The sequence below is a fragment of the Hippocampus bargibanti genome, linkage group LG11 (genome assembly GCF_051943395.1).
Source record: "Hippocampus bargibanti isolate YZ-2025 linkage group LG11, ASM5194339v1, whole genome shotgun sequence".
Lineage (NCBI taxonomy): Eukaryota > Metazoa > Chordata > Actinopteri > Syngnathiformes > Syngnathidae > Hippocampus > Hippocampus bargibanti.
Window position 1 is genome coordinate 3,916,918 of NC_142744.1, and position 27,937 is coordinate 3,944,854.

Consider the following 27,937-nt stretch of genomic DNA (forward strand, 5'->3'; position numbering starts at 1 on the left):
ATTATTTCGCAGTAAATATAGTTTAGTTTATTGCTAGTTTTGTCATATGCTATTAATTTATGAGTTGTTATTTTGTTTCTGAATCTTTAATTATCCATTGTATCGTGTGGTAAGTGTAAGGCACCTTTGAACAAGTCGCCATTTTTGTCCCTCGGCATCTTCCGTAGGCTGCGCCAATGTGTGACGTCACACCGGTGTGGTATCAGCTCATCCAAACAACGACGACTGATCGTCTCCGTATTCCCAAACCATCACCAAACGTCTTTCGTAGAGGGACTTAACGACAGCATGGCTGCTCAGAAAATAAACGAAGCTCACGAGCACATAGCAAAGGCTGAGAAATGGTAATCGCTCTTCGCTACGTTGTCTTTAAAATAACGTTTCTTGTTAGCGGCTGCGGGCTAATGGGCTACTGTTGTTGTTTCGTGCGACAGATGACTACGTTGCGATGGATGTTTTTGATACATGTTGTGATTTGTTGCAGTTTAAAAACAAGCCTGACAAAGTGGAAACCGGATTTTGACAGTGCTGCCTCAGAATACGCGAAAGCAGGTAATGATTGGGAGGTGCAGTAAATCGGGATACAGTACGTACATGCATACCGATTTATACTACAAACGGGTGACAGATGTTTGCAATTTCTACCCCCGCCCTTTGAATCGCGGGTGTCCACTGTACAGCACCCATTATATCTGTCACAGGTGATCCAGGAAATATAAAGGTGGTATAAGAAGGAATATTAGAAGCTAGGATGACTGCTAGCATTCATGACTTGACACTTTACGTGGCAAGTTTAAAAAAAAATGTAGGTAGCCCTCATATCCTTCATTTTTTATGTAGGAGGCCATATAAGGAAACATTCATGGGCGACACTGTACAGGTCAGAAAGTAAAAATACTCGACAGCGCAGGATTATCACATAAGGGGGGGATACAGATATATTTGACAATTTCCAGTTGATTTGCAAGGGAAAATGTCCTCATGTATTTATGTATGTATTTATTTCATGTGTTTGTTTATGGTTATTTGTTTGTTTATATATTTATGTATTTATTTAAGTTTTTGTTTATGTATTCATTTGTTTTATATATATATATATATATATATATATATGTATTTATGTATGTATTTGTTTATATATATTTATATATGTATTTATGTTTGTTTATTCATTCTAATAATGAAAGAACTTCCGGGTTGAGTGAACGCTGGCGCATGTGGCTGCCACTGCTTACCTGCAGAAAAATATCCTGTGACTGTTAAGTGTCCTTGAGTGTTTTGAAATGAAATGTATTATTATTATTATTATTATTATTATAATGGGCCTGATTTTGGGAATGTGTGTAACCCCATTTAAATATTAACTCATTATCTTCCAGCTGTGTGCTTCAAGAACGCCAAACAGTACGAGCAAGCCAAGGATGCTTACCTGAAGGAGGCCGAGTATCACACGGAGAATAAAACGTATCCATAACTCATTCCTTTTCTTCACTCGTTATTCCCCTCACTTGTATAAGTTGCCTTTCCTTAACTTGTCCTTTGCAGGCTTTTCCACGCTGCCAAGTGAGTGCCTTTTTATCCTTTCAAAACACATGAGACAATTGCGTGTTTGTTTTTTTTTTCTTGTTCATGTGTTTGTCTCTATTCCTCAGGGCGATCGAACAAGCGGGCATGATGATGAAAGAGCAAAAAAAGATGCCTGAGGCCATCCAGTACATTGAGAAGGCATGCATGATGTATATGGAGAATGGGACGCCGGACACGGCCGCTATGGCCCTGGATCGCGCTGGGAAGTCAGTATGAAACAACAGCAAAAAAAAATAATTACTTAACTCAGCCATTTAAAAAAATCTATATACATATATTGATCTGGTTGTTTAATCCCATGCATTACGCCAGAGTTAAAGTATAAAGTTACTTTTTTCCCAAATCATTCTGATTGTAATTAAAATCCGTAGATGTACCAAATTAAATGTCCTGTGGGTAGACTTGGAATTCTCCCGTGCATCATTTATTTGCGCAGGCTAATCGAGCCTCTCAACCTGGAGAAAGCGGTGGACTTGTACCAGAAGGCCGCTGGTGTGTTTGAGGTATCTATAAAAAAAAAAGCACTCTTATTATTATTATCGGAAAAAAATCATTGGCACCGCTCTACCCACTCTTGGGGACTTGCACACTACAAGAATTGAAACAACAGTGCGGAAAATCCGACTGGATCCTCCGCACCCTGCATTAAAGAGACAGGCAGACGACAGAGAGAGAGTGATAAAATGGATAGAAAATGAAATTTGGACTCGTTTCAACTTTGCTAGTTCAAAAGCAGAGTGTAGACTGCAAGGTTAAAATATCCAATCAATCAGGCTCCACAAATAATAATAATACATTTCATTTATAAGCGCCTTTCAAAACAATAACCCGCACAAGCCATCTGTACACTTGATGCAAAAAGCTATCAACCCAGCTAAACAGAACACAATTGATGAGGAACTAGGTAAAATTATTGCAGAGAAAGCACCTACAAGGGATCGTTCCTCAAGATGGTGAAAGAAGAAGGCTACGTTCCTCATCAAGTGTTTAATGCTGATGCAGTCCATTCCATCAAGCCATCAACGACCATCAAAGGTAAATAAAACAACTTTATTATACAGTACAGTTTATTTCTTTAATTATAATACCATAGCACATTTATTATACATAAAATAATGTATATTTTGTCTATTTTAAGGCTTAGAAAAGTAGAAAATTATGTTTGATGGGGACCTGGGAACGGATTATTCTCATTTTAATGGTTTCCTATGGGAAATTAATTTTTGGGATACACACTTTTTGCCTTACACACTCTGTCTGTGAACCAATTAAGTTCGTAAGCCAAGGTATCACTGTACTTGGCAATAAAGATGATTCTGATTCTATTATTATGATCGTGTTATGATTTGTAATTGTTACGTCATTGTGTCTCATGCCTGCCGAAGAATGAAGACCGTCTGCGTCAGGCTGTGGAGTTGCTGGGCAAAGCTTCCAGGTTGCTGGTGCGGTTAAAAAGGTACAAATCCGGCCAGCATCTTTTGTCTTCCATGGTCATGGAATGGTTAAATATTTTCCATATGCAACAAAGGTTGGATGAGGCTGCCGTGGCGCTGCAGAAAGAGAAGAACATGTACAAGGAGATTGAGAACTTTGCAATGTGTTTCAAGGTCAGTTTTCTTTTAAAAATAAACCAACAGTCGCTGACATCTCCAAATCATTTCAAAAAAAAATATCAGCAGCAGCTGAATTAATTTTTTTGTTTTGTTTAGAAAACGACGGCTCAGGTGCTGATCCACCTTCACCGAGGCGACTACGTTGCGGCGGACAAGTGCGTCAGAGAGAGCTACAGGTGGGAAGCGACGGAACCAACGCAGCACTCGTTCATCATCACTTTTAACTCATTCACTGACATTCCAGAATATATTCGGGAATTGAAAATACGACGTGGAAAGCCATTCCCAAATTTGTTCGGGTTTTGGTTTTTCTTGTGTGCCGATAAAGCGCAGGTCAGACCTCTGGCAATGTTTTTTCCTTTCACGACGGGGGCAGCATTTGCCTTTTGTACATGTTGGCGCTTTGGTACAGCTTCAGCTGTTGTTAAAGCGCTATATATATATATATATATCAATATGTATGTATTGTATTTTGTACAGCCGCCCCCCATTTCAAGCTCAGATAACTCCAGACCCATATAACTTAGGAATTAACTATTTTTTTCTGATGAAAGAAGAGAGTCTCAGGTTTCTAACACTGAATTGAATGTTTATGTAGTCTTTAAAACTCAATATTCTGTGGGTCCTGGAATTTGAGTGACGATGACAAAAACCCTGGTGCTGGAGTATACTTATTTTTGCACACAGTCTGGCAGTGAATGAGTTAAAAAGTAAAAAGAAATTAGTCATAAAATAATACTTTAAATCGCTTTTTAGGACTCTTATGGAATATTTTTGTCGTCCTAAAACTCAATACAGGTAACATCCGACTTACGACTGAGTTCTGTTCCGACCAAACGGTCCTAAGTCAAAATGGTCGTAAGTCGAAATCCAGTCAAAATTTTGAAGAGAGACTCTGAGGCAAAATGACTCGCAAACTAAAAAAAATAGAGTCTGGAGGTTGTGGCCGTAAGTACGGATGGTCGTAAGTCGAGCTGGTCGTAAATCAGGTGTTACCTATATTCTATGGGTCCTGCAATTTGAGTAAAAAAATGACAAAAACCCTGGCACTGGAGTGAACACATTTTTGCACATCGTCTGACAGTGAATTAGTTAATATTCACTCTCTGGTTGGAATCAATCATTTTTTAGGGAAGATAATGCGCACATTTAAGAACATTGCAGCTTTGCTTACCTTTTGATTTGGATATGAGTCAAAGTCAGCTTTATTGTCAAATATGCTAATATGCATGACATACAGCACAGATGAAATTAATTTCCTCTCGGACCCAGCATGCACGTGGCTAAAAAAGACAGACAATTGACAACAGACAATACATGTAATTTCTGAATGTAAAGTGAGGTAGTGACGCATGTAGTAATGCAAACAAACAAACAAACAAAAAAGGGTTGAAGTGAGGTCTTGGAGAAAAAAATGAGAAAAAAATAGAGTTCAGGATGATAGTACAACGTGTACTCAGAGTTCGGTGAGTGTGGCAGTGGGAAGGGTCAGGGGGGCAGGGCTGGGAGGGAGTTGAGTGCACGCAGTATGTACGCATCGAGAGCCAATTATTTGAGGAGAAACTTAAATTATTATTATTTGGTCAGATGTCCCAATGAAAGTTTTTTTTTTGCATAGCCTGCCAGGTTACAGCGGCAGTGAGGACTGTGTCGCCATGGAGACACTCCTACAAGGCTACGACGAGCAGGACGAGGATCAAGTGTACCGCGTGTGCAATTCCCCTCTGCTCAAATACATGGATAACGACGTGAGTACCTCAGTTTTAACCACGCACGCATCGGTTCACCGATACTCACCAATGCGTTAGCGGTTTCGGTGGCTAGCTTTGCATCAGTTGCATCCAAAGCTGACAGTCTTCAGATGAGAATATTGAAATTGTGATTGCGCCTCGTAGTATGCCAAACTGGCCATCTCGCTGCGGGTACCTGGCGGAGGAGGAAAAAAGAAGAAAGCCGCTGCGCCAGGCGGCGCCGGCGGAGATACGGCCGCTGCGGTTGAGGATGAAGATGAGTACGAAGGTGGGCTTTGCTAGCTAGCTATAGCCTTATCCCATCTTTCGTTTAAGACCTTCACCAATCCACTACTGTCATGGCCGAAATGGGCCAATATTGTGAGGGGGGTGGGCGGGGAGAAGAAATACTAAGTTATACTACAAATAAGTACACACCGCAAATGAATTTTAATTTAAAGTTGATGTCAATTGTGTCATTTCCAATCATTGTTACGTGAATATGTGTATTTGCTGTGCGTCTTGAGAAAAATAAATTGGTAATGTGTATGGAATAGCTCTTGAATTAATTCCGAATCATAATAATGACCAAATGCATGACTCTCATGAATACAAGCAGGTCAAAGGTCAACATGCAGACATTTTTTTTCCTCTTTGTCTACCTCCCAACTGTTATCTTACCGTTTTTAAAGAAAATCACAAGATAAGGATGATTATTTTGGGCCTCATGCCCCTGTGAACATTCCTGCACAAGCTGCTGTTCTATCTGATGTATATATGAAAATCCACATAGACGAATAAACAATCCATTCTGTGGGATTAAATTGTTTCACTCTTAATTGTATACATCATTTCTTCTTCTCTCCCAAGTAAATTTGGTTCGATTCTCGTTAAATTGTACAATAAAAAAAAACCGATTTGTCAAAATGAGATAATTTAGAATCCCAATCGGGGTTTAAGTTATAACACCACAAGTGACCACCAGAGGGCAGCTACGTTTTAGCTGCGGTTATATGGGTCATAATCTTCATTTTCGAAATCGGTCAGCTTTCCCCAATCATACCTGTCAATGTATACGTTTTTCCAGTTTTTTAATCATTTCAAATAATATACGGGGACGACAACTTTTATACGGGGGAAAAAATACAATTGTGAACCGTCTTCCAAAGAGCATTTTGGCTCCAATCCACTTCCGGTATTGGCATCAATTCTAAAACAAGACTTCATGAATTTTCAGTGCGAATTTTAAAAAGTAAAATAATAATATGCGGTGGAATCTTTGTAAAATACGGTCAGTAGAAGTCATTTGAAGTGATTTTACAAACTATGGACGCAAGTTGTCGGGAAGTGTCGGTTGTCCTTTCACTACTAGTAGCCAACGACAATGATGCCGCCATCGCGATTATTGTCACGGCAAAACAACAAAAATAAATCATCAGTCGTATATCCTGCGCCTATAAAGTGTCCTTGAGAGTTTTTAAATCGCTTATAAATAAAATATTCTTATTATATATATTTTTTTTTGATCGATGCGTACGGTCGGATTGATTAAAGCGCGGTAACTTTGCATTTCCGCTCGTGTTAGCGTTTTTTAAATAATTTCAAATAATGTAGCGGCGCACGGCAACTTTTATACGGGAATTGTCATCATTTTACAAGGGCAGCTATTAGCCAAGGTTGACAAGTATGCCCAACTGAAGTGAAAATAAAACCTGAGCAACGACGACGTTACGAAAAAAGGCTATTTTTTTCCAGGGAGGTGTTTTGCATACCTGTAAACGTATACGTTCTCTCCGTTTTTTATCATTTCAAATAATGTCCGGCGTACGACTAAAAAATTACATTGTGAACCGATTTTACAAAGACCATTTGGGCGCAAATTCAGTATGTCACAACTACCACCGATCGCTTCTATTGTCACGAAAAACCAGCAAAAGTAATCCTCAATCGCATGAGTTTATATTGATTTTATCGCAGTGATAAAAGCAGAAAGTGCGCATGCGCGATAAACAGCATTTCTACTTGTTAGCGTTTCTTTAATCATTTCAAATAATATACGGCGTACTAAAACGAGAATTGTAATCATTAAAAGGGCAACTATTAGCCAAGGTTGACAGGAATGAAAGTTTTGTGTGATTTTTGGTTGGACTCACCTTTCTCTCTCTTTTTCTTCTTGATGAATGCTGCTAATTCCTACAAAGTGAGGCACCATTTTGATTTTATTCGTCACTTCCATCACAGCCTTTATTGTGATACACGTTCGCATTTCACTTCGTTTTCACCAACTTTTATGTCATGAAATAAACAAGAATGAAGTGCTTCTCTCATGCTACAGTGCCCCTACTAATGCATAGTTTGTCTTTTTTTGCGTCTTTTAAACTTTACACCCCAATAATTGAGGACCCGGGGAGAACTTCCTGCTCATTTTCTTGCCATTTAAACATTTTTTTTCTGCCTTCATAATGGTGAGCCAACTTGCCATTTCTTGTGCAGTAAACATTACATTCACGTCATGCCGTTCTATAAAATAATTATTGTGTTGTGTGTTTATGGAAAAAGGAAAAAAATAAAATAAAAATCAGGCACATCGTTAGCCTACTAGCTAGCCTACTAGCGGAGTTTCCTATGTCTTGTTTCGACGTTTTCAGAAAATGAGAAATACATGTATACATAAAATGTTACACAGAATGTTAATATTTAGCTTTTCTTGGTAAGACTAAGTTAGAATTGATGTTGGCAATTGTGTAATTATGCTAACAAAACAAATGACAAAAAGTAGCTTTCCCAAATATGTGTTCTATTCACTGAACTTTGTTTCTCTTAAAAAAGGCACATTATATGAGGGGGAAAAAAACAAATGCTGTACCGGCAAAGGTATAAAAAAAAATGTTTCTATTAACTCATTCACTGCCAGATGATGTGCAAAAATGTGTCCACTCCAGTGCCAGAGTTTTTGTCATTTTCACTCAAATTGTAGGACTCACAGAATATTTGAGTTTTGGCACTACATAAACACTCAATGCAGTGTAACCTGCACAAAAAAAAATCCAGTGAATGTAAAGTGTCCTTGAGTTTTGAAAGGCGTTTAGAAATTAAATGTATTACTACTACTACTACTAATAATAATAATAAATAATAATACATTACATTTTAAGCGGCTTTCAAAGCTCTCAAGCACACTTTATAGTCACAGACAAGCATTGGTACTATAATAAATAAAATATAATCACAAATACAATGCAATATTATCATTATTATTATTATTATCATCATCATTATTATAAAATCAAGTTAATTCCCAAGTTATATGGGTCTGGAGTTATCTGAGCTTGAAATGAGGACAGCTGTCCAAAATACAACGCAATACTTACATATTGGTTGATATCGCGCTTTAATAACAACAACAATAATAATAATAATAATAATAATAATACATTACATTTTAAGCGCCTTTCAAAGCTCTCAAGTACACAGCTGAAGCTGTAATAAATTCGGGAATGGCAGCGAATGAGTTAAGAGATTTAACAAATTAAAAAACTCATTTTGTGATTTAAAAAATATCATGTTTCTCTTTGAATGTTGAAAATAAAATAAAAAATCTTATCTCAGACACTAAGTTTTTTTTGGGGGGCACCTAAATTTTTCACAAAGTTTGGAGGGAAAAAAAACATGAACAAAAAAATCTTTGTGTGTTTTCATGAACTGAACTTTTGTGTCTGTTGAATTCGTTGTTGATTTTCCCATATTGAAGCAATTGATTGATTTTCAAACTAAAAGTTTTTTTTTCCTTGCTTCTCTCCAACCATTGTTACTTGTTAAAAAAAATGTCATGCAAAACACACATCCAAATTCTTATTCTTTTTGGTTGTTTCTCTGAAATTTGATGAGACTTTCTTTTCTATTTATATGGAACTCTTTTGCGATCACACAACCTGAAATATGTGTGAGAAGAGCACTTCTTGAGAAAGATGAGTGTGTGTTAAGACTTAAAAAAAAAAGTGGTTCTCCCAAAAACAAAACATCAACAAAAGTACCGTATTTATTCGAGTATAACGGGCAAAATGTTTTACCTTGAAAAAAAAAAAATTCAAAGTTTGTGTGCGCATTATAAACGAGGCCTGGGAAAAAAAAAAAAATCTCATATATAAATTTAAAGGACAACCGACGCCTCCTGACAAGTTGTGTCCGTAATTTGTAAAATGGCTTCAAATGACTTCTACTGAGCATATTTTACAAGGATTCCACCACATTTAGCTATATTTTACATTTTAAGACTCGCGCTGAATATTCCGGAAGTCTTGTTTTTGAGTTGGTGACGAGTCCGTCCGTGACGTCACTGAAGGAACGCCCCTGACCGAGAAAGCGACACACAATGCATTTTGGGTACTTTGTTTGGTCTGAAAACACAGTGTTGATGGCGAAATTAGAAGGAAAACACATAAATAACGCGATGGTGAATCGTCGTGTGTTGCACCAAGACTACTATTTGAGACTAGTTGACACAAATTCCCAGCAGACAAATCAGCCCATTTCCAACGGAGCTTGGGCGCCATCTTGTGCATTTTCTGGGACGCTACATTAGAGTCCCGACGGCTCGAATTGATACACAAGTACTTCTTTAATCAGTTGCAAACATTTATGCTTTCCTCTTCAGAACTATTTGAATCATATGCATAACTGGATGAGTAACGAGAAAGCATCTTCTCCGAATCTGAAGCCATTGTTTTGATTCTAGAGCCAGGCAAGACGTCCTGGCGTGACGTCACGAAAAAGGGGGCGGGACCTTCTGAGGTCATTTTGAAGTAGTTTTGGGACACTTTAAGTCATTTTTATTGGTGTTTTGCATTTGACTAAAAATATCAGCCTGCGTGTTTTGGGTATTTTAGATGCTATAAAGCGTTTTTCTGATGTCAGTTAGTAAACAAACAAAAAATGGTGTCGGTTGTCCTTTAAGCATTGCTGTTTTGCACAATTACCAATATCCAGCGTTTCGATTCAGTGTTTAAATTGTCAATAAATGATTTTTATCACAATGCTTGGTCTGAGCTGAGAAAAAGTAAAACAAAAATGTATACAGATTTTTAATTAAAAATCAGGCGTTATACTCGAATAAATACAGTACTTTTTTTTGTGTCCGTTCTTTTTTTGCAGCCATCCAATCAGTCGTGAAAAACTATTGCACTGTTCCAAGTTTTCCAATCAGAAGAAGAAGAATTGTGCTCATGAGTAGTGGGAAGCCCTTGTCAGAGGTCCTCATGTGAGCATTTGAAGAAAAATTCTTCAGAGGTGGTGTTATTATTTTTTTTTAAACAGGGTATAACGCCACAAAAAAAGTAGTCATCGTGTCCACCACCAGAAAAAAAAATTGTGCTTGAAAAGTCAAGAAAAAGGCGAGCAGGTAGAAAAGAAGAAAGAAAAAGAAAAATGGACACGCTCACTGCGTCTTTTCGCGAGTCCACTTGATCATCGTCTCGGGGGAGCGGTAAAGGAAGATGAGTTTGGCGTACATGTCCTCCTCCAGGTCCAACTCGCCCGTTTCGCGCACCAGGAAAATGTCGGTGCACAGCTTAAGGATGCGATCCACGTTGGGCAGCTCCTCGAACATGATGGTGTGCGAGATGCCGCTAAAGAACTCGCGTACAAATTTGCCGATCACGAGCACCACCGATGCGTACAGGCCCATGATCCTGACGTGCGTGCGCGCAAAAGGGGGAAAAAAAAGCATACCGTTAACAACAAACACATGAACATTGATGAGGTCAGCTATTTGGACGGTTGGTTTCCAAGTTTTTTTCGTGTTTTTATGTTTGTTAGAAACTACAATAAAAATTGCATATTTAGTGGGGTAATTTTGGAGTAAAATTTTAAATAAATGATCATTTTATGTTACTTCCGGGTTGAGTGAACGCTGACGCGTGTGGCTGCCGCTGCTCACCACAGAAAATATATCCTGTGACTGTAAAGGGACCTTGCGAGTTTTGAAAGGCGCTTAGAAATTAAATGAATTTCTTCTTCTTCTTAGCTATCTATCTAGCTATCTAATTATCTAGCTGGATATCTAACTACCTAGCTAACAATTTATTAGCTATAATATAAAAAATATATATGATAGCAAGCTGGCTATCGAGCTATCCAATAGCTATAGACCTGGCTATCTATTAGCTAGCTAGCTTTCTATCTATTTGAGTTCTTCCGGGTTGAGTAGTCAACACTTGGCGCGTGTGGCTGCCGCTGCTCACCACAGAAAAAATATCCTGTGACTGTAAAGGGACCTTGAGAGTTTTGAAAGGCGCTTAGAAATTAAATGAATTTCTTCTTATTATTATCATTATTATTATTATTGTTGTTGTATAATGATGATCATTGTATGTTACTTTCGGGTTGAGTAAATGCTGGCGCGTATGGCTGCCACTGCTCACCCGCAGAAAAACTTCTGTGACTGTAAAGTGACCTTGAGAGTTTTGAAAGGCGCTTATAAATTAAATGTATTATTATTATTATTATTATCTCCGCTTAGAAAGGCGCTTAGAAATTGAATGTATTATAATTACAATTACAATCATAAAATAAATTAATAATAATAAAAATAATAATACATTTAATTTCTAAGGGCCTTTTAAAACTCTCAAGGTCACTTTACATTTTAAATTTAAAATTTTAAATGTAAAAAATAAAAAAAAAATAAAATGTAAAAAATTAAAAATTTAAAAAATTGAAATTTGAAATTGGAAAATCCGAAATCCAAAATCAAAAATTACATTAAAAATTAAAAATTAAAAATTAAAAATTAAAAATAACATTAACACAAATATAAATTTAAATTTATTTTTTTCTTAAAACGTTCACAGGCATTTTTACCAGAAATTAGTGTAGTTGGTGGTCTAATTTTGTCGTAAATATTTAAATTGCTAAATTGGAGAAATAAAAAAAACAATCCAATAATTTTTTTTTTGCCTAAAAAATATTTGAGTATTGTTTCAATTCCAGTTATTTCCATTGTTTCTCTGAGAATGTTGAAAGATTTTTGTACCAAACACATTCAGTTATTTCTCTTGAATACAACCTCTAAGCCAAAAAAATGGATCAACATTTACTCTGCATTTTTGTGACAAAAATAATAATCATAATAAACAAATTGGAGACAACTTCAATTTGGATTAAAAAAAATAAAAAAAAGCTCATACCCATAACCGGCCAGGAATCCCAAGCTGGGTGGGCTGACTTGATCACTGAAGACATAAAGCTCCAGACAGGCATCGTGGTTCTGGCTCTTTTCGACGGGTCCGCGTTCCGTCTGGTTGACGATCCACCACTCCTGAAGCTGGCGGTGGGCCGTCTTCACTTGCCGCAAGCTCACGCTGATGTTCAACATCTTCTCGTCTAGTTACCCGGTCATTCAATCACAACGCAGAAAACAAGACCAATCATCATCATCATAATACATTTCATTTGTAAGCGCCTTTCAAAACTCTCAAGGTCACTTTAAAGTCACTGAATCAGGGTTTCTGTGGGTGAGCAGCGGCAGCCACACGCGCCAGCTTTCATTCAATCCGGAATAACTCAAATAAATAAAAAGCTAGCTAGCTAGCTAGCCATTAGATACCTAAGAGATAGCTAGCCAGCCAGCTAACCGATAGCCAGCCAGCCGGATAGATAGCCAACAGATAACCAGCTAACCAGCCAGCCAACTAATAGCTAGCCAACAGATAGCCAACCAGCCAGCTAGATAGCTAATAGATAGCCGGCCAGCTGGGTAGATAGCTAACAGATAGCCAGCCAGCTAACATCAGACAGCCAATAGATAGCCAGCCAACTAGCCAGTCAGCTAATAGATAGCCAGCCAGATGGATAGATAGCTAATAGATAGCCAGCCAGCTAACTATCAGACAGTGAATAGATAGCCAATAGATAGCTAATAGGTAGCTAATAGATAGCCAGCTAACCAATAGATAGCCAACCAGCTATCCAGCTAGCTAATAGAGAGTCAATAGATAACCAGCTACCAGCCAGCCAACAGATAGCCAGCCAGCCAGCAAATAGATAGACAGCCAGTTGGATAGATAGCTAACAGATAGGCATCCAGCTAACCATCAGACAGCCAATAGATAGCCAGCCAGCTAATAGATAGCCAGCAAACTAGCCAGCCAGCTAGCTAATAGAGGGGCCAATAGATAACCAGCTAACCAGCCAGCCAACTAATAGCTAGTCAACAGATAGCCAGCCAGCTAGATAGCTAGCTAATAAATAGCCAGCCAGCTGGATAGATAGCTAACAGATAGCCAGCCAGCTTACCATCAGGCAGCCAATAGATAGCCAGCCAGCCGGAACACAAAATGGACGTGCAGACTTCAATCATCATTGAATGATGGTTCACAGCCAGGAAGTGAAGTTGCAATTATCAAAATAAAAGACACTTACCTTTATACAACTGCTCGACAGGTTTGGCGCTGGAGTCGCTAGGAGCCCTGATGAAGCGCGGGAAGATATTCCTGAGCGTTCTGCATGGAACAAAAAGAGGCCCGTCAACATGCCCGCCTGGCGCTGAAGCTCGCCCAACGCTCCACTCACACGTGCGATTGGCTGTCGTTTCCCCTGAGCAGAAGCACCAGCGCCTTCTTGGTGTCGTCGGGCAGATTGGTGACCCGTTTGCCGGACGCCATCTCGGCCTTGGCGCCCAAGCTCAAGTTGCGCTGCACCGACCAGGATACTGTAATGGGGAAGTCCTCGTCCAGGGCCAGCATGTCGATGAGGGTCTTCCGACTCGGTGGGCTGATGGTCCACAGCGAGTTGGAACTCCCCTTCAGTTCTGCGATCACCAGGTCGCCCGGCATGTAGCCCCCCAGCCACTCCAGCGCCTCCTGGTGGCATCAGTCACATAACGTCAATTTTCTTACTGTGTCTGTTCACCTCAGATTGATCCCAGATTTTTCTGTTTCCATTGTGGGCCTTGTGTTCAGCGGCATGAAACTTGTAAATATGATAACTTCTATTCTGTTTATTCTCTATCAACCACGTACAGTGATTCCTTTGGCTTACGAACTTAATTGATTCTCAGAAAGTGTGTGTAAGGCAAAAAGTGTGTATTCCAAACATTAATTTCCCATAGAAAACCATTGAAATGAGAATAATCTGTTGCCAGGGCCCCATAAAACATAATATTGAACTAAATAAGCCTTAAAACTACACACACACAATACCTTATTTTAGGTATAATAAATGTGATATGATATTGCAATTAAAGAAATAAATTGTACTATATATTAAATTCGTCTTATTTACTTTTTTGATGAGATACTTTTGCATAAAGTGTCTCAAGGAGCTCTGAGTTGTGCATCTTGGAAGTTGTGATATTGCAACAGCAACAGATGCAAGGAGACAAACTAGAAACTTCATTAATAGCTGGTTCCCTTGCTTGTCTTTTCTCTTCAAATTGTACAGATGGCTTGTGTGGGTTATTTCTGGAGCTTGATTGATGGGATATTTCAACCTTGCAGTCTACACTCTGCCTTTGAACTATCAATAAAGTTGAAACGATTCCACATTTCACTGTGTTCACAAAGAAGGACGAATTTAGTTGTTGACGTGATACTGACCTCATCATCGTTGTACTGTTTGACGAAATTGGTAAAGTCTTTTTCGGAGACTTCCTGCAGTTGTTTCTGCTGAGCACTCATAGTGAAGATGGGCTAACAAGGACCCAAAGGGAAACAAACATCACTTGAATGACTTTAGCCTTTAAAAAAAAAAAAAAGTTTTCTTTCTCATCTCACCTGGAAACCGGCCAGCGTGATCGAGAAAGAAACGTCAAGCGGCGGGTTGACCACGCCGGCGACGGATTTGACCAGCGACATAAAGAGCAACGGGAACCATACGATGCAGATGAGGAGCATCACGATCATCCCGCCCATGCCGTACTTCACCACTTTCTTCTTCTTCTGGCCTCGTGGCTGAGGGTACCTCTGTATGGGTTCAAAAAATGACAAATTTAGGAAACATCCATCACCACAGCTGCCCCCCTCACACTATCCAACTGCCCCGTGTAAAACCGTTGAGACCTTCAAGTTCCTTCAAGTAGGTCAACACCAACTCCATCCTCAGAAAAACCCTACAAAGGATGTACTTCCTGAGACTGCTATCCAGCTAGCTACCTGTTACCTATCCAGCTAGCTACCTGTTACCTATCTAATTAGCTACCTGTTACCTATCCAGCTAGCTACCTGTTACCTATCCAGCTAGCTACCTGTTACCTATCCAACTAGCTACCTGTTACCTATCTAGCTAGCTACATATCTATCTGAGTTATTCCAGGTTGAGTGACCGCTGGGGCGTGTGGCTGCCGCTGCTCACCCACGGAACAACGTATCCGGTGACTGTAGAGTTTTAAAAGGCGGTTATAAATGAAATGTATAATTATTTATTATTATTATTTCTACATGACTATCATCGAATCAATGCTGTGTTCTTCCATCACGGTTTTGGTTCGGGGACGCCACAAAAATTGACAAAATCTGACTTCAACGGACAGTTAGGACGGCGGCAAAAAAAAAAAAAACATCGGAAGAACCAAAAATAAGGGGGCGGAAAATCCAAATGGACCCTCCGCACCCTGCCCACCACCTTTTCCAGCGACTCCCCTCAGGCAGCCAAATCCAGCAGATCTTCACCCGTCGCCATTAACTCTAAAGAGTAACCCAAATATAACTGGATAGTGCCTCTTTGCAATTTTTTATGATGACACTAGTGCATACACTGCTTCATGTCACAAAGAGGGTACAGCAAGTGCTGGAGACACTCTGTGTCTTTGTGTTGTCATGTTAGTTGTTATTTAGTTTTTTGTTTTTTCACTTCAAGATGGTAGCACAAGAGTGGCTGCCTTTACAGCAGCTCCTGTATTTTGTTTTTCTACTTCTTTCTTTCCTTTCCTCTTCCTTTCATAACTTTGCTGCTGTGAAATGTCAATTTCTCCACTGGGAGACGAATAAAGGCTAATCCAATCCAATCCATACTTGCTGTTGGTTTTTATCCCTACATTTCTCGCTCAGTTAAACCTCCCCACAAAAAAACATCGGATTTTGTAAGCATTTTATTCCCGGCACCTTTTCAGACTCCCGCCAGCATTTGAGGATGAAGATGTGAGCGTAAATATCCTCCACGCAAATCCAGCTGGACAGTGAGAGCGACGTGTCCGTCCACACCCAATCCATCACGGCGCGTAGTTCTGTTAGGAATGGAACCATACGGAACCTGCAAAAAGAAAAAAGAAAAAAAAAAGCATTCCGTATGGTTTATTTTCATTTTTTTGGTGGGGATGAACTTCAATGTGTAAAGCACAGGTGTCAAAGTCAAGGCCCGCGGGCCAAATACGGCCCGCCACATCGTTTTTTTCGGCCCGCGAAAGCAAATCAAACTTGTTAAATTCCATGATGATTGCTAAAATCTGAGCCAAAATGTCATATTTTTGGATGTCAACCACAATAAAAGTCATTATTCTTGACTTCAGATTTGAAAACGAGTTATTCATTAATTTGCTGTGTGCTCTATATGTAATATTTGAAGGGATTTAAACATTCTAATGGGTTCCCCAAATTCATAACGGCCCTCGAGAGGAAACCATAATTACAATGTGGCCCGCGGCAAAAAAAGACTTTGACACCCCCTGCTGTAAAGTGACTTCCTTACCCTTGAAATAGGAAAAGGTTGACGTAATTGTAGCTTTTGGTGAGGAAGTTCCCTAAAACGCGGGTGGGATAACCGCAGCGGATCTGATAGGCTGATAACCCAAAGTAGATACACTTGACAAAATACCACATCTGAGCCACGTTGTTTTTGTTGAAACGCCTTTAGGGAAAAAAAACAAACGGACAAAAAAAAAAAAAAAAGTAAAAATGACAAATAGAGATGGTAAACGGGTCTTTTTTTTTTTTTTTTTTTTTTACTTCTCAGTGACTCCTGGCAGGATGAAGAACATCCAGAAGTGAATGCCGAAGACCAGGAAGACCTGAAAGATGACTTTGCCCATGACGGATTTGCGGAGATAAAGGGCCCGGTCCACCACCATGGTTCCAAACTGAATGAGGACCATCACCAAGAACGGACCGGGGACTTGATCCTCGGATAGTGACGAAGTAATGTCGGCCGCTGAATGTTTCTATGAGACAACAGATAAATTGGAGGATGATGTCCAAGATGGCGCCCGAGTAGAAAGCTGTTAGCAAGTGCTATCGGGAGCTTTGCTTTTTGTGTTGTTTTTGTATTTTCTTTTGAGTCGTTGTGGATCACGCGGAACGGATACGGATTGTTTTTCAGCATTTTTGGCCACGATATTCATCAAGGTTGCGCCTTTTCGGCGGCACGAATATGCCAGCACCGTTTTTGATATGGGAGTGCCATTTGACTGTCATGGCTGGACACCTCTGGGGCACTTGTGGCTTTTTTTTTGCGCCTGTCATGGGTATCATTTTCACAGCCTCGCTTTGTTCAGTGGAAAGAGCAGAGCGCCGATGCGTATGTGGAACGGTCGCGGCTTGGAATTGAAGCGGATTTACGACTTATAAAGGCTAATCCAATAATAATAATAATAATAATAATAAAATAATAATACATTTCATTTCTAAGCGCCTTTCAAAACTCTCAAGGTCACTTTACAGTCACAGGATAAGTTTTTCTGTGGGTGAGATGCGGCAGCCACACGCGCCAGCGTTCACTCAACCCAGAAGTAACTCAAATAGATACAAAGCTAGCTCGGTAGCTAATAGATACAGTTGCTAATAGTTAGCAACCTAGACAGCTAGATAGCTAAACGATAGCTAGCTATATAGCTAGCCCGCCAGCTAGACAGCTAATAGATAGCAAATAGATAGCTTGGTAGCTAGCTTGATAGCTAGTGAAACTGTCATAATAATAATAATAATAATAATAATACATTTCTCAATCATTTGATTCACTTACACCAAAAGCCCAGAAGCCAAAAACGATGATGATGAAGTCAATGGTATCGGCGAGGAACATGAGCACGTAGACGTCGGTTACGGCGCTGTACTCGGGATGGATGAGGTCGTAGAAAAACTGACGCATGGGCACGTAGATCTCCATGATCCTGAAAAGCAACCACAGAGAACCAAATCAAGAGGAGTTCAAAGGGAGAATGCTTAAAATGTTTTCAAGACTGGATTAAAATGTACTTTTTGACGGTGTAGGCTTTGGCTTTGAAGAGCTGCTCCCTCAACTTCTCCAGGATCATCTGCTTCCTGCTCATCAGATGGACGCTGGCTTCGCTGCCGTCCTTGTGACTGCTGCTGTGGGAGGCGACGCTTCCTGCAGAGAAAGACAAGAACAAGACTTCAATAATGCATAGCATGATTTTGAACTCTGGTGTGATGATGATGATGATGATGATGATGATGATGATCTCACCCCCCCGCTTGGCTCTGGCAGACGACGGTAAAGATCTGTGCGAGATATGTGAACCTCCACCGGAGCTCGTGCGCCGCTGGTAGGTAGGCTCCTGCGGTTGGTGCAGCTGCACGTGGCCCGAGTCCATGGAAGTGCCGAAGTCGATGGAGCGTAAGGTGTTGCTGGAGTCCCGCCGCCGCCGCCGCGCCGACGAGGACGCGTTGGTGGTGGCGACGGAGGCGGGTTCGGATTCCATCTCGCTCTCGTCTCGACGGCTCCCCTCGTCCTCCGACTCGCTCTGATGGGAGGCCTCTAGCTTCTCTTTGGGGCTGTCCTCGTCCCAAAGGCCGTGGCACTATGACGGCATACCAAATCAATATGAAGAATACCGTATTATCCGGTGTATAAGGCGCTCCCAAATAATAATAATGATAATAATAATAATAATAATAATAATAATAATAATAATAATAATAATAATAATAATAATAATAATAATAAATTTCATTTCTAAGCGCCTTTCAAAACTCTCAAGGTCACTTTACAGTCAGCTTTTCTGTGGGTGAGCAGCGGCAGCCACACGCGACAGTGTTCACTCAAACAGGAAGTAACTCAAATAGACAGCTAGCAAGCTAGCTGATAGAAAGCTAATAATAATAATAATAATCAATTTCATTTCTAAGCACCTTTCAAAACTTTCAAGGTCACGTTCCAGTCACAGGTTCAGAAAAGAAGTTGACACCGCGCCTTACGCGCAGGTGCGCCTTATACAGTAAGTATTCTCTCATAAGGAATTCTGTCAAAAGGAAATTGCTTAATCCAGAAAAAATGTATTATGTATGTATGTATTATGTACGTATGTATATGTACATATGTATTATTATATAATAATAAATGTATAATAATATAAAAATATATATTATTTATATATATATATTAATATAATATATATGTAATATAATATATTCATATATATAATATAATAATGTATAATAATAATAATAATAAAAAATGTATAATAATGTAATTTTTTTTACCACTAAATGATAGCAAAGATCAATTCCCTACAATGGAAATTCCGATATCCGGAACACGGAATTACAATCCATGCAAAAATGGTGTCATTTCATGCTCGATACAGTGATACGTCACTTTACGAACACTTTAGCTCACGAACTTTTCGCCTAACGGTGGCTGGCGGACTAGTTTATCGTCACCCCTTTTCTTTGGGTGCAGACGTGGTTTGTTATCAAGTGGAGTACTTTTGCTAAAAACTACTCCTTTATGCACAAGAGTCACCCGATGTTACTGATCAGTTACTGCTGTGGATCAGGTTAACCGTTTTTAAAAATGGAGGCGAGCTGAGATGATGCAAATTGTCTTTTTACCTTGAGGATGGACCTGTGAAAGAAGAGCGCCAGGAGTTGGACCAGGTCGTAGTGGACGTAGCCGTCCTTTTTTTCCACGCCGATGATATTGGGAGGGTGGTACGGGTTGTCCTTTTGTAACTTGTTCTGGTTGAAGGGAAAGAAGCCGAACTGGAAGAAATATTTGATGACAATGGTGACCTGACGAGAGAAAGACACACACAATTATGTAAGATCATGCTCATTCCATCTGTTTAGCAAGGCAATGGTTAGCTAGTTAGCTGTTAAAGGTTGACAGTTACTAAATGTTCAATTAGGACCTCCTTGGCCCCGCCCCTCCCTTGCTACAATGCTACCTACCTAGCTATTGGCTATCTATTAGCTATCTGGCTAGCTGGGTGGCTATCGTGCTCGCTATCCCGCTAGCTATCTATCTAGCTATCCATGAGCTGTCTGGCTATCTAGCTAGCCATCTATTAGCTAGCTTTCTATCTATTTGAGTTACTTCCGGGTTGAGTGAACGCTGGCACTTGTGGCTGCCGCTGGTCACCCGCAGAAAAAACATCTAACAGTGACTGTAAAGTGACTTTGAGAGTTTTGAAAGGCGCTTATAAATGAAATGTATTATTATTATTATTAATTCAAATAAAATATGGATTAGAACAATAATTCTAATACTAACAAAAAATATACTGTCAACATTTTAAAAACACGGCCAAGTCGCTTAAATCCAGTTTAAACTTTGTCCAGTGGAGTTTGTCCCAATCTGATTTGCTTGAGGACCCCGCGATGACAAGAAAGGAGCACCGATGCGTATGTGGAAGTGTCGCGGCTTGGAATTGAAGCGGATTTACGTGGGGCAGGAGATATAAAACAATGTGCTTTCGCCAATGGATGCTACAACTTTGTGTTTGCTTTCAACATTTAGCTTGTAGTAGATGTGGACATTCCACCATGACGACCCTGATTCATTGGTGAAAAGGATGCTTTGATCCTCTCCTTTTTAATCAAGAACTGCTTCATGCAACAAAGAGGGTGCAGAAAGTGTATTTTGTGTTGCGTCACATTATTTGTTGTTTAGTTTGTTCTTTTGACTTCAAGATGGCGCCGCGAGAGTGGCTGCCTTTACAGCAGCTCCTGCATTTTGTTTTTCTACTTCTTCCTTTCCTTTCCCTGTCCTCACTTTGCTGCTGTGAAATGGATATTTCACCACTACAAGTCCAATCCAATCCAATCCAAAAACTGACAAAAAAAAAAATCGGATGTCCGTCGAAACAGTAAGCATTTTTGTTTTACTTAGTACCTCGGTGTAGACAATGGCAGTCATCCAGTAGCGCTTGGTGGGCCGCGGTACGGACAGCATGGCCCACAAGAAGATAGTGACGGGTAGCACCAGCGTGGCAAAATTAGCCGACACCATGTGGTTGATGATGATGACCAGGAAGCAAACCATCTCAGAGTGCGCCACCAACATGTTGTACAAGGCATAGCACAGCTGCAGAATCAGTGGCTGGCTCTGGTAGAACTTCTCGGACTGGTCCAGTTCCTCATCATAGAACATCCTGGTGATAGATGAGGCAAAAGTGGGTTCCTCTGGGTACTGTGCGAGGTCCGTTGTGATTGCTACAACTGTGCGCATGAGCACGTTCTGTTCAAGTCGTGTTTAAAAATAGTTTGTCTGGCTCATAACAACTAAACCAGATGCACTAAAAATGTTGAAAATTTGGACAGGCAATTAAAGCTTGTGGAGCCCGCGATGAGAAGAAAGGAACTGTCGCAGCTTGGAATTGAAGCGGATTTACATGGGACAGGAATTGTGACAATCTATTTTCGTCAATGGATGCTACAGCTTCGTGTTCGCTTTCAACATTTCGCTTGTAGCAGACGTGCACGTTCCACCATGACGTCCCTTATCCACTGGTGAAAAAGAGGCTTTGATACGCTCCTCTTTCATCTAGAACCGCTTCATACGACAAAGACGGTGCAGAAAGGTTCTTAGGATTGGAATGACTGTGTGTTTTTGTGTTGTCACATTATTTGTTAGACGCTCCCCAATTTACGAACGAGATACATTCCGAACGGTCGTTCGTAAGGTGAATTTGTTCATAAGTTGCTTCAGTGCTAGATTTTGTATGGAATGTATGTTTAAAGCTTTTATAAGTATCCTTAAGGTTTATATAAGTATGTTTACACCTAGTAGAAGTAACCTATATTGGTTTGTACTTAAAAATAAACATTTAATAAAATATATGCTCTATAAAAGGTATGTGCATGTACAACTGGAGAGAATACTACATACGTTACTACAAAAAATGTTCGTATCTACAGTTGTTCGTAACTTGAATGTTCGTAAGTAGGGAAGGGTCTATTTAGTTGTTGTTGTTTTGACTTCAAGATGGCGCCGCGAGAGCGATTGCCTTTACAGCAGCTCCTGTATTTATTTTGTTTTTCTACTTCTTTCTTTCCTTTCCTTACTTTGCTGCTATGAAGTGTACAATTCTCCACTGCGAGATCAATAAAGACTAATTTAATAAAATAAAATAAAAACAGCCAAATTAAAGCTCAAACATTCAAAAATTTAAAACGGGATGAAAGCTCCAGGATTTCATTCGACATTAAATCCAATTTTAATCTCCCCGAACTCATTTTCAAACCAGATTAGGCTCGCTTAGTTTTGTTTCTTACTTGTTGAGCAGCAGTTCGCTGGCGGTCAACTCGGTGGTCATGGAAGGCAGCAAGATGTCGGACCTGCTATCCGATCGGCTGTCTGAAGTGGTAAACATGCGCCGACGTCTCCTATCCACGTCGCTGTCGTCGTCGTCGCTCATTTCTAACCGATCGAAGCTGACCGCTTTGCTGTAGCTAGGCGGCACCTCGGCGTCCGACGTCTTCGAGGCGTCCGTATCGTTGGTGCACGTCAGATCCTCTCGTTGACATCCTTCTCCGTCATCCTCGCTCTCACCGATGGTTTCTTCTTGAAGTTGCTTCGAGGGCCCTTCATCTTGGATTAGAGAATCCCAGATGACACTCCTTTCCTCGGGTTGGATTTCGTTTCCGTCATCGTAGAGCTCACTCCCTTCCTCGTGGTGTACTTCCTGTTCCTCTTGATCTACCTCCTTGTCTTCTGCTGCTTCCTGGGGATCCGCTTCGGATCCGCCGGAGGCTCCGGCATCGGCCTCCTCCGCCTGCAGATCCTCGGACGTTTGAGGAAGGCGTTGCACTTCCTGCCGATGATCCTTCTCGTCCTCCACTTCTTCTTCTTCTATGGTTTCCGTGGTGCCCTGTCTGTCATGAGATCTCATGAAATATGATTGCTGTTTTTTTAAAATGCTTCTTTTAATCAGTTTTTTTTTTTGTATTCCGAAGGCAGTTTAAAACCCATTCCATTTATTTTTAAACACGTGTCATAACCAATTTATAGTTTTTCGACCGAATTGAAAAATGGTCCTGCTCATTTAAAAGCAGTTTCTGAAATAAATGTATAAGATTTAAGGCTTTTTAACTCATTCACTGCAAAAATGTTTCCACCCCAGTGCCAGGGTTTTTGTCATTGTCACTCGGATTCCAGGACCCACAAAATATTCAGTTTTAGGACTACATAAAAATTCAATACAGCGTTAGAAACCTTAGACCAGGGGTGTCAAAGTCATTTTTTTGCCGCGGGCCACATTGTAGTTATGATTTCCTCTTGAGGGCCGTTATGAATTTGGGGAACCCATTAGAATGTTTAAATCCCTTCAAATATTACATATAGAGCACACAGCAAATTAATGAATAACTCATTTTCAAATCTGAAGTCAAGAATAATGACTTTTATTGGGGTTGACATCCAAAAATATGAAATTTTGGCTCAGATTTTAGCAATCATCATGGAATTTAACAAGTTTGATTTGCTTTTGCGGGCCGAAAAAAATGATGCGGCGGACCGGAATTGGCCCGCGGGCCTTGACTTTGACACCAGTGCTTTAGACTGTCCTCTTTCATCAGGATGAAATAGTTACAGTAAAGTCTCGTTATATCGATATTCCCGGGAGTCCGAAAAATATCGATATAACCGGGACTATCGATATATCCGACCCAGCGCGCATGTAATTTTTTCCTTGCGTGCATAGAAATAGTATCGATATACCGGGACTATCGATATATCCGATATCGATATAACGAGACTTTACTGTAATTCCTAAATTATATGGATCCAGAGTTATATGAGCTTGAAATGAGGGCGACTGTCTAAAATACAATGCAATATTGGTTTATATAGCCCCTGAACAACAGCTGAAGCTGGAACAAAGAGCTAACAAGGGGAAAAAAAGAAAATGCTGCCCCTTGTGGAAGGGAAAAAACATTGCTAGAAGTCTAACCAGCGCTTTATCGGCACCCAAGCATAAAAAAAAAAATCTTCACAAATTCGGGAATGGCGGTCTACGTCATATTTTCCATTCCGGAACAAATTTGTGAATAGCACCGAATGAGTTAATAATCATTAATGAGCAAACTGCGTGCCTAAAACCAGTTTAAAAGTTTGACTGGTTAAAAGTTTTTCTGCCCAAGTAAATAATAAAGGAAATGAAAGGCATGCACATGACAAGATGGATGCATTGAGACTGAAATGTGCGTGCACGCTTTAAGTCCGAGGCTTATTGCACCTGGACACGAAGCTGCTACCGCTATCCACGGACGAGGTGGACACATCCATGCTGTACATCTTGCGCAGTTTGGGCCTCGCTCGTTCGCTGGTTTTGGGGATGCACTCTGGCATCCCATCCAGGTCCTCCAGCGTAGACTGACGGGAAAATAGCATGGTGGCCTCGGTGTACCCGCTGAGATGCAGCGATGGAAGTGGCGGATGGAAGAAGCAAGATGACATGGAGTGTTAGCACTGAGAAGGTGTGGTTTATAAATTATAATGGCTAAATTGTCGTGTAATTTTGGCCATGGTTGTTTAGGCTTTTTCGTTGACATTTCTATGATTAACACGTTGGCTGGTGAATCCAGGCATTAAAAAAAAAAATCCGCTGAGCATGTTTACGATTGGCTGCGTAGAGTATGTGGGCGGGGAGGAAATCCCTCTTCCCAGTTGATGCTCCAGGAGAATGCGATGCATAACAAAAAGTAATGGCTGCTGGCACGTCATTCAGTAATTAACTAAACTAACTACTTCCTGACAAGAGACCTTGAGACGTTACTGTGTGAAGCTAACCTGATTACTTATTAGCGGTAATCAAAATGGAACAAAAGAAGTAATCAGATTAGCTTCAGGGAGTTGTTCACTGCTCCCCCACAACTTTAGAGCAGGGACCTATCAAAGCAGAGGTCCGGCACCGCCAACTCTGTCCATTAGCGAAATATATAGGTTCAGAGTTACCAGCACTACTTTAGTTCGTTGACGAAGCTCTTTGGATGAGTAGCAAAATGTCTGACACCTTTAAAGAAGTACATATGACTGTTGAAGAAACCTTTTCATTGACAAAACATGTAGAGTTCGCTGAGTCATGTTTTTTTCATCTATCGCGTGTGGTCCCGTTCCGCATTAACAGCGTTAAACGAGGGATTACTGCCATTATTTCTTCAATGTATTCCGTCTGGTGTTTGGGCCAAAAAGAAATAACTGCATGTATCCTTTGTGTTTAGGAATTAACTTGCTAGCTATCTATCTAGCTATCAAATTATCTACCTGGATATCTAACCACCTAGCTAGCAATTTATTAGCTATAATATAAAAAATATATATGATAGCAAGCTGGCTATCGAGCTATCCAATAGCTATAGACCTGGCTATCTATTAGCTAGCTAGCTAGCTAGCTTTCTATCTATTTGAGTTCTTCCGGGTTGAGGAGTCAACACTTGGCGCGTGTGGCTGCCGCTGCTCACCCGCAAAAAAAAATATCCCGTGACTGTAAAGTGACCTTGAGAGTTTTGAAAGGCGCTTATAAATTAAATGTATTATTATTATGGCACATTATTTATTTATTTATGTACTTATTTACAGTAAAGTCTCGTTATATCGATATTCAAGGGAGTCCGAAAAAATATCGATATAACCGGGACTATCGATATATCCGACCCTGTTTGCATGTAATTTTCTCTGTGCGTGCATAGAAATAGTATCGATATAACCGGGACTATCGATATATCCGATATCGATATAACGAGACTTTACTGTATTTATGTATTGTCATTATTTTGACTTGAAAACGGCGTCTGTGTTTTGTTTTTGCTACTGTGTAATGTACATTTCTCCACTGTGAGACAAATAAAGGTTTATCTAATCGAATCAAATCGAATCGAACCGAATCAAATCAAACCGAATCGAATCCAATCGAACCTAATCTAATCCAATCTAATCTAAATAAAATGAGATGAGTGCGAGTGAACCAAATGAAGTGTCTGATAAAATGACCGTTCAATTTCCATGTACCTTGATATGCTGTCCCTCGATGCCGTGGAGTTCTGGCTTTCCATCCGGGAGCCTCTGTGCCGACGCCGGGGCCTGGCGGAGCAAGCCGCCGACTCGTCATCAATGAGCAAGTCCATGCTAGCCTGCCGTGACATGTTGAGCCGCATGGCCTTCTGGTAGTAGACGTGAATGCTCTCCCTGGATGGCACGTTGCCCTGGTTCAAATTGACGGCGGCGTAGGAGAGGCGGGATTATTAACAGAGTCGAGGATGCTCGGAGCAACAATATTTTACCTTCTTGACTTCCCTGGTGAGCATGCAGCGCTCGATGCGCAGTACGGTGGAGATGTCAATGTACTCTCGGCACACTTCGTTCATCCAGCGGGTGAAGCTGTCGACGGTGGTCTGCAGCAGCACCCAGGTGAACTTGATGAGGTTGAACACGCGCTTGAAGATGTTGTCTGTTCAAAGAGGTGGGGAGAAGATAAGAGGAGGAGAAGGAGGTGAAGGGGGTGAAGGGGGGGAAGCTTACCTGGACCGGAGTTATAGTCATCTTCTAGGCTGTCTGATAGATCATCCATCTCGATGCCCACGTGAGCTTCTAAAACACACGCAGGAACTCATTAAGGAACATTTACATGGGAGTTTTAAAATGTTCACAGTTCAGAGTTCATAAAGTTCATTTTAACTCATTCACTGCCATTCCAGAATGTATTTATTTATTCGTGAATTGAAAAATCATGACGTGGAGTGCCATTAACGAATTTTTAGTTGTTCTTGCTTTCCGATAAAGCGCTGGTCAGACCTCTGGCAATGTTTTTCCCTTCCACGAGGGGGCATCATTTGCCTTTTGTCCATGTTAGCGCTTTGTAACAGTTTCAGCTGTGCTATATAAACCAATATGTACAATGTATTGTATTGTATTTTGTACAGCTGCCCCCCATTTCAAGCTCATATAACTCCAGACCCATTTAACTTAGGAATGAACTGTTTTTTTTTTTCTGATAAGAAGAGCGTCTAAGGTTTCTAACACTGAATTGAATGTTTATGTAGTCTCAAAAACTCAATATTATGTGGGGACTGGGAATTTGAGTGGCACTGGAGTAGACATTTTTGCACATATTCTGGCATTGAATGAGTTAAAAAAATAAAAAGAAATTAGAGTCATCAACTAATACTTTAAATAGCTTTTTAGGACTTTTATGGGACGCTATTATAAAATCAAATAATCAGTGGAGAAACACAATGTATTGTATATGAGTGAGAATGACAAAAACCCTGGCACTGGAGTAGACATTTTTTTTTTGGCGATGTAATTTGAATTCTGTTGCCTTCCCCCCGCCCTGCCACTTACCTTGTATTATGTTCTTCTTGCGTCTTCCTCCCTTGGTGTATTTCTTCCAAAATTTGCGTTTCTCCTTGGCTCTTGCCTTCAAGGCAGCTTTAGGATCTTTGATCCATGTGTGGTAGAGGAACTGCAGTTTATTGGATGACAAAAGATGATCAGAAACAAAGAATAGATCAAAAGTCATAAGCGATTGGTATAGACCACATGTGTCAAAGTCAAGGCCCGCGGGCCAAATCCGGCCCGCCACATCATTTTTTTCGGCCCGCGAAAGCAAATCAAACTTGTTAAATTCCATGATGATTGCTAAAATCTGAGCCAAAATTTCATATTTTTGGATGTCAACCACAATAAAAGTCATTATTCTTGACTTCAGATTTGAAAACGAGTTATTCATTAATTTGTTGTGTGCTCTATATGTAATATTTGAAGGGATTTAAACATTCTAATGGGTTCCCCAAATTCATAACGGCCCTCGAGAGGAAACCATAACTACAATGTGGCAAA

The 27,937-nt window shown here is 40.3% G+C and overlaps 2 protein-coding genes across 2 annotated transcripts in view; one reads left to right on the forward strand and one right to left on the reverse strand.

Annotated features, from left to right (window-relative positions):
* Positions 1 to 148: 148 nt before the first annotated feature.
* Positions 149 to 5,769, forward strand: napgb (N-ethylmaleimide-sensitive factor attachment protein, gamma b). Its single transcript, XM_089007504.1, has 11 exons — positions 149 to 344; positions 485 to 552; positions 1,380 to 1,464; positions 1,546 to 1,563; positions 1,653 to 1,793; positions 2,024 to 2,090; positions 2,973 to 3,043; positions 3,116 to 3,194; positions 3,297 to 3,376; positions 4,819 to 4,948; positions 5,096 to 5,769. The coding sequence occupies exons 1-11, from the start codon at positions 289 to 291 to the stop codon at positions 5,231 to 5,233; spliced, it is 933 nt and encodes a 310-aa protein (XP_088863630.1). The 5' UTR covers positions 149 to 288; the 3' UTR covers positions 5,234 to 5,769.
* A 1,230-nt stretch (positions 5,770 to 6,999) lies between these two features.
* The window catches only part of piezo2b (piezo-type mechanosensitive ion channel component 2b), a 79,146-nt gene continuing 58,208 nt past the window's right edge, over positions 7,000 to 27,937 (reverse strand). The window contains exons 33-52 of the mRNA XM_089007492.1: positions 27,440 to 27,560; positions 26,618 to 26,686; positions 26,380 to 26,546; positions 26,108 to 26,301; positions 24,336 to 24,509; positions 22,375 to 22,974; positions 20,993 to 21,251; positions 19,711 to 19,890; positions 18,344 to 18,677; positions 18,112 to 18,244; positions 17,879 to 18,026; positions 16,867 to 17,078; positions 16,610 to 16,768; positions 16,027 to 16,174; positions 14,701 to 14,889; positions 14,524 to 14,616; positions 13,499 to 13,788; positions 13,349 to 13,428; positions 12,115 to 12,310; positions 7,000 to 10,617 (exon numbers count right to left, since the gene is read on the reverse strand). Coding sequence (XP_088863618.1) covers positions 10,365 to 10,617; positions 12,115 to 12,310; positions 13,349 to 13,428; positions 13,499 to 13,788; positions 14,524 to 14,616; positions 14,701 to 14,889; positions 16,027 to 16,174; positions 16,610 to 16,768; positions 16,867 to 17,078; positions 17,879 to 18,026; positions 18,112 to 18,244; positions 18,344 to 18,677; positions 19,711 to 19,890; positions 20,993 to 21,251; positions 22,375 to 22,974; positions 24,336 to 24,509; positions 26,108 to 26,301; positions 26,380 to 26,546; positions 26,618 to 26,686; positions 27,440 to 27,560 — 3,999 coding nt within the window. The 3' untranslated portion in view covers positions 7,000 to 10,364. The remainder of the gene's footprint in view (positions 10,618 to 12,114; positions 12,311 to 13,348; positions 13,429 to 13,498; positions 13,789 to 14,523; positions 14,617 to 14,700; positions 14,890 to 16,026; positions 16,175 to 16,609; positions 16,769 to 16,866; positions 17,079 to 17,878; positions 18,027 to 18,111; positions 18,245 to 18,343; positions 18,678 to 19,710; positions 19,891 to 20,992; positions 21,252 to 22,374; positions 22,975 to 24,335; positions 24,510 to 26,107; positions 26,302 to 26,379; positions 26,547 to 26,617; positions 26,687 to 27,439; positions 27,561 to 27,937) is intronic.

Excerpts from the sequence above, each read along its gene's own strand:
- napgb (XM_089007504.1), top strand. The coding sequence starts at position 289 with ATGGCTGCTCAGAAAATAAACGAAGCTCACGAGCACATAGCAAAGGCT. Across the intron at positions 345-484 it reads ATAGCAAAGGCTGAGAAATG|TTTAAAAACAAGCCTGACAA; the intron begins GTAATCGCTCTT and ends GATTTGTTGCAG. Across the intron at positions 4,949-5,095 it reads TCAAATACATGGATAACGAC|TATGCCAAACTGGCCATCTC; the intron begins GTGAGTACCTCA and ends TGCGCCTCGTAG.